The sequence below is a fragment of the Belonocnema kinseyi genome, chromosome 1 (assembly GCF_010883055.1).
Source record: "Belonocnema kinseyi isolate 2016_QV_RU_SX_M_011 chromosome 1, B_treatae_v1, whole genome shotgun sequence".
NCBI classification, from domain to species: domain Eukaryota; kingdom Metazoa; phylum Arthropoda; class Insecta; order Hymenoptera; family Cynipidae; genus Belonocnema; species Belonocnema kinseyi.
Window position 1 is genome coordinate 110490068 of NC_046657.1, and position 6969 is coordinate 110497036.

At 28.3% G+C, this 6969-nt stretch overlaps 1 protein-coding gene across 1 annotated transcript in view; it reads left to right on the forward strand.

Annotated features, from left to right (window-relative positions):
* The window catches only part of LOC117167581 (flexible cuticle protein 12-like), a 4150-nt gene extending 1056 nt beyond the window's left edge, over positions 1–3094 (forward strand). Inside the window, exon 2 of the mRNA XM_033352636.1 lies at positions 2410–3094. Coding sequence (XP_033208527.1) covers positions 2410–2712 — 303 coding nt within the window. The 3' untranslated portion in view covers positions 2713–3094. The remainder of the gene's footprint in view (positions 1–2409) is intronic.
* Positions 3095–6969: the final 3875 nt, after the last annotated feature.

Below are 6969 nucleotides of genomic sequence, written 5' to 3' on the forward strand. Positions count from 1 at the left end.
TTTTATAATTTCAAATTAATTATCCAGAATTTTTCATTTGAAGTGAGAATGGTTTATTAAATTTAAATCAGTGGAAATGTGAGTTTCATTAATTATTAAAAACTTTTCATCAATTTTAGATTGATTCAGATGCAAATAACACGTTTATTATGTAAATACTATTGGGACTGAAGTTGAAAATTTATTTAAATGCAAAGAAATTTACACCAGTTTGTTTGAGAGGAAAAAATAAAGAAGAATAACTGATATTAAAATAATTTCGATTTTTTTTAATGTGATTCTTTTTGATAATAAATTAATTTGAAATTAAAGCTTGAAGTAAAAATTAATTTCTTTGATATGAAACTTGCAAGCATATATATTTTATAAATAAATATATGTTAAGTAAATATTGTTGGACTTTATTTTAATATATTAAAAAAATTGTAATTTCTCTAGTTGTAAGAATGTGTAAATATCTAACCTCATTGTAATAAAATATATTTTTTCCAAATTGGAATTTTATCCTCGGATGAAAGACAAAATGCAATAAATTCTTCTGATTATTAGCTACGTAGTACTAAATCTTATAGGATTTGAATAATTTCGAAAAGGATTACACTTGCTTTTTTTTGTCAGAAACAATTTTTTTAACTAAAATTTTCTATGAGAAAGCAATTTTAAAACGTATAGAATTAATTATTAATTTAAGTTTATTTTACACATTTTTATTTTTTCATCATTTTGCAAATTTTAAGATACTTATCTTAAAATTTGAAAAATGTTGAAAAAAAAGTATACAATAAACTTAACTTTTAAGCATCGCGCTAAAATAACAACGGTTGTGTTTAAATGTGGCTTTACTATATTTAGCGTAATATAAATACTTTCTATATTTTTCATCTCACTATTGACGCATTGCTCGAGCCTGTCCTTGTGGAGAATTTGTATTTCAGCATTTTGTCTTAATAAAGAAATTTTTTATCTCCAACATGTTCTGTTTGTATTGTATTCTGTTTTTTTTGCCCTTATATTAAGGGCATGTGATACTTAGCAAATTGTCGATTTTACCAGTTTTAGGTTCCGACGGCTTCTTTTCTTTAATAATCGATATTTTGTCTTAAAAATTTGGGACATGATAGCGACCATGCTAACGGACGTCCCCACACACTTTTTTTTGGTTTAATTCAAAAAAGTTTTAATTTAGCAAAATCTGATTAATTTGCACAGCGCTTAGGAATTAGTATCGATTTTACCAGTTTTAAGTTCCGACGGCTTTTTTTCTAGAATAATCAATATTTTGTCTTAAAAATTTGGGAAATGATAGCGAACATGCTAACGGACGTCCCCGCACACTTTATTTGTGTTTTTTTCTTTTCAAAAAAATTTTTGATATTGCTAACAACGTGTGTACATTTGGAGGTTATGTAGGGTGCAATTCTCCTGTGCGTTACTTCCAAACTACACAATATTTTTGGCCGAAAACTTTGGACTTGCAAATAAACATAGTAACTAATCTCCCGGAACTAACCCTTATGGCAGGCAATCAAAAAAGTTTATTTCATAAATAATTTTCAGATTATCGGAAAGGCAGAGATGAAAAACGACGTAACTTCAAAATAATACATATGCATAAAATTTTTATTTAGCACAATAAATTTTTTTTGTTCTTATCCCTCAAAAAAGAGTCCGGAGACGTCCGTTATGTTATTTTGTAGCATCTACGAATTCAGTTTTTGAAAATTTTCATTTTTGTGGAAAAAAAGCCGGGGAAACTGTAAGTATCACATGCCCTTAACAAAATACTGTAACAAAAGAAACTCGGCAATTTTCAATTTTAGTTTTTTTCATAATTTTTGTAATTACAGCTGAGTATTAATATACAATTTTTTGCTGTTTTCGAGGAAATCAACTTTGAAATATAGGCCACAAGCCTTATAGGGTTGGGTGAAACATACTTTAAATCGGCCGGTAGTTCAGGCAATAGCTCTTCGCTTTTATAAGTTGCGTATTCGATTCTCGCTGCACACACTTTTTTTGTAATTTATTTATTAAAACTCTTATAAATATAATTACGTTGAATAGTCTTTTAAAATTATGCTGATAATCATTTTTATAATGCCCTTTTCAACCTCGTACTTTTATCAGATGAAATATGAGTTTTTACAAGAACAAGATTTTTTTCAGTATCTGTTGAGAAACACACCTGATTTTTTTTCAACAAAAAAATGTTTGCAGCGAGAATCGAACACGCCAACTTACGCCTGTGAAGCCGAAGCGCTACTGCCTGAGCTACCGGCCAATTTGAAGTATGTTGCGCCAAACTCTATCAGCTATCTCAGTAAAAAAAGGGATCCGAAAGTAAAAAGAATAAATGTGAATTGATCTTTAAAATTGTTATAAACACATGTTATTCTTTTCGAATTTCAGATTATCCTCTTCGCGCTGTTTGTCGTCGCAGTTTTCGCTGCTCCCCAACAAAATCCTAACGATATTACAATCGTAAGCCAAGAAGAAAATAACAACATCGGAGTTGATGGTTACCATTATTCATATGTACAAAGTGATGGACAACAAAAAGAGGAAACTGGTGAGCTTCAAAACCAAGGAACTGATGAGGAAACGATAGTCGTCAAAGGTTCTTTCAGTTTCATCGGTGCTGACGGAAAAACTTACAAAGTGGAATACACAGCCGATGCTGATGGCTTCCACCCAACAGTTTCCGTTGCTTGAGCTGCGAAATATTTTCCTTCAGTTTCTCCTTCCGGAATTCAAATCTTTACTCCCGAATAAAATCGTCAAATTCCGCAATCAAGTTTTGAATTTCGGAACTGCTGAATCAAAGAGACACGCGGTTCTAAAAATCAAACTGATCTCCGCAAAGTCTGATCCAGTCTCCTGGATATTTAAAAATATTATTTATGTATTATATTTGTAGATTTATTCCAAAAATATCCTTCGGAGGAAGATTTCAGTATTTAGGTTTAAAAGCCTCTGAAAGCGCGCATTTTGTAGCCTCCAAGTTTCGGGGTGATACGAAACAAAATTTTTAATTATAAAAATATTTGACAATATTTTCCATGTACCGAAGAAAATAAACACCTTAACCCTAGAACGCTACTGTTTTCTTTCCACAACTTTAGTTACTATTCCTGGGTCTCTCAGCGACTTGTGCATATATTTTTGAAAAAACCAGATGGCGATGGTCATGTTTTTCAATTTTCCTGGTCAAGTAAAAAGTAACAATTTCACATTTACCGCAAAACACAAACATTTATTTTAATTTATGACGTTCATATATTAAACATCATTAAACACAACAGAGTAAAAATTGAAAAATAAATTAATTAATAAAACAACTGAATGATTCGTCAACTTGGATAGTTTAATTTTCAACGAAAAAGACCAATTTTTAAATAATTAGATGAATTTTTAAACAAAAAGATTAATTTGCTATCTAAAAATAAAACATTCCAACATAATACATGTATTTTTAACGAACTACATGAATTTTCAATCAATGAAGAGAAATATTCAATCAGATAGTTGGATTTTGAACCAAGAAAAAGGATTTGTAACAGAAAATGTATGTTACATGTTCAATTTAAACATTTATTTTCAAATCAACTTTTCAATTTTCAACTAGAATAGTTGAATTTTAACCGATAAAAAAATTAATTTTTACTAAAAAAGATAACTTCATAATAGAAACATAAATGATTAAGTTTTAAGTTTAAAAAAATCAATGTTAAACCAAAAAAAAAGTATTTTTTACTAAAAAAGACATTTTTTTAACAAAAAATTAATGTTCGACCACAGAGGTGAATTTTTGATTAAAATTATGGAAAATTCAACTGGAATAATAGTTAAATTTTCAGTTTAGAAAAAGAAATGATTTTCAACCAAAAACGAAATAAACTTTTAACAAAGTAGTCCAAATTTCGGCAAAAAAATTCCTTTTCAGGCAGAGTAAAAACAATTTTTAAAGAAATAGCTCAATTTTCAATAAAAGAAATACATTTTAAATTAAATGATGAGTCATACAAAAAAATTAATTTTTAATAAAAGAATTTAACTTGAAACCAAGTAATTTTATTTTCCATCAAAAAGATGATTTTTATACTAAATTGATAAATAAAAATTGGAATACTTGAATTTTTAAACAATGATATTCACTTTTTAAAAAAAAGATCATTTTCTACAAAAGAAATTGATGTATTAAACAAATACTTTAATTTTCAATTAAAAAATACCAGTATTCAGCCAAATTATTGAATTTTGAACTAGAAAAGATCAGCTTTTAACAAAAAATATAACTTTTATATTTCCCATTGAAGAAATCAATTTCCAACCACACTGATGAATTTTCAACTAAAATGACGAATCTTCAACTGGAATAGGTGAATTTTCTACCAACCAAAAAGATGAAATTTTTATCATGAATATTAATTTTCTACAAAAATAGACGACTTTTCCCCAAAGTACATACATTTTTAAACAAATAGTTTCATTTTTTGATAAAAAATATCAATTTTCAACCAAGTAGTTGAATTTTCATCCAAAAAAGATATTTTCAAAAAAAAAATAGAGTAGTAAGATTTTCGGTTAAAAATGTAATTCTAAAAAAGGAAAAACGCATTTTCAGCAAAGACGTAACATTTTCTACTGGATTAGTTAAATTTTTAGTTAAAAAAATTATTTTGAACAAAGTAGTTATAATACATTTTCGAAAGGAGATGAATTATTAATTAAAATGATGAATATTCAAACAAGAAAATTAATTTTTAACAAAAGACTTGAACTGTTAACCTGAAGTAGTTGAGTTTTGAACTGGGAAAACAAATTCACAATGAACAGTGTAATTACTTTTCTAATTTGACCAACTTATTAAAATAATGAGAACTTGAATTTTACTGTAATCAGAAGTAAATTCCCAGTATTTTAATTAAATTTCCGGTCATTTCCCGGTTTCCCGGTCTAGTTGCCACCTTGAAATCGATCCTCATATACTAAAAGTTTTTTCTTCATGGTTAAGAAAAATATAAAGAATAAACAAAAGCAAGTTTTGTAAAAAGTCGATTCAAACCAAAATTGATCGAATGCGCAAAATATTGATGGAAATCGATGTTGGGTAAAAAAAAATGTATTGGAAAACTGCAAGGGGTCAAGTTATTGAATTTTGTGAATACAAGTTTTGGAAGAAATACATTAAAAATTGTATTTTAAAACAAACCTGATTCTTATTCTCGAATAATACATATCTCAAAAACATAACTTTATTTAATATAATAATTAAGTTAATCAGGTAACGAGGCACATAACAACGACCTGCGCTGTTTGCAACGCGCATTCCTCGACTTAGGGCACGACCTCATGTTCGATTGCGGATGAATCGTTGCTTTCTCTCTCCTCCGGCTGAGCTTCGGAAGGGCATTCTTCGCTCTTCGATCGTAAACGTGGCAAACCCAATAAGGGACCGTACTTCAATTACTTCACTCATGTACCGAATTTTTGCAAATTTGCAAAAACTTTCTCCTGAAAATTATTTTTTTAGTTTTAAATTTTATATTTGGTTGAAAATTTGAAAATTTTTCTTGAAAAGACATCCTTTTTTGACCCCCCCCCCCCCCCCCCCCCCCCCCCCCAGCCCATTGTCACATTGTCTCTCTGTCACAGACTGTCACAATCCGGCTACGGCGCTACGCCACCCCCCATTTCTGAATATTTGTCTATTTGATTTGAAATTTATTTTTTGTTTGAAATTCATAATTTTGCATTGAACAGTCAATTGAAATCTTTTTGGGTACTAATTAAACTATAATTTCGAAATTTTTTTCTATTTAAAAATTCACCTATTTTAGTAGATTTTTCATTTTTCTTGAACAAAAATGCAACTTTTTGATTGGAAATTTAACAATCTTGTTAGAGTTATACTTTTTGGTTAAAAATTAGACTATTCAGAAGAAAATTAACTTATTGTTTAAAATTCTAATTCTGGTGTTGGAAAGTGAAATTGAATCTTCTTTGGATGCAAATTTAACCATTTTCCAAAGTTTTTTTTTAACCCATTAACGACCAAAGCTATCAATTTTATAACATGAGTTTGACCGCAAAATTCATGGTTATAACAAAACAATAAATAAATCAAAAATACTGTTCCTTATGTTTTTGTATGAGCTAAATTCGAATCCGTCGTCAAAATTCGAATATTTTGACTTCAAAATTAAATATGGCGATTTCTGCATACAAAAATAGTGAAAAATGTTTGATTTTTTATTTTTATAATTTTTTTTTCAGGCATAAAACGCGTTAATATCTTAAGATTTCTTCAACCATCGGTGCACAAAATTCTTAAACTTTAACAGATAATTTTTATACATATTTTTTTTCTTCCAAAATGGCGGATAAAATGCAAAAATGTCCCAAAAACTGTTTTTTCCATCATCGTTGTTTTTCTTAAAAATTTCAAAGTTTAAAAGTCTATAGGCTCTGGAATAAATATTGCAATAATAAAAATATCTTAGAATTAGTGAAAGACTATTCTTGAACTTTATCAGATTTTCTTGAAAAATTTTTTTGCAAATTTCAAATTTTTTATTTTTTAAAAATCAAAATTTTTTCTAAAAAATCTAAAAAAATTTTATAGCGTTCTATTATTAATTTCAAGACATTTTTATGTGATGCAACTTTTTTTTAAACATTCAAGTTTTTAAGAAAAATAAAGATGATGGAAAAAACCAGTTTTTGAAACATTTTTGCATTTTGTCCGCCATTTTGGAAGAAAAAACATACATATAAAAATTTTTATTTAAAGTTCAGGAATTTTGTGACTGATGATTGAAGAAATTTTAAGATAATAAAGCGTTTTATGTCTAAAAACAAATTATAAAAAGTGTTTAAGAATGGCTCTCTTCGACGAAGAGGGTGTGGATCTCGAAACAGTAAGGGTACGAGGGTTAGCGTTCGCAGATGATAAGGTTGTTACGGCAG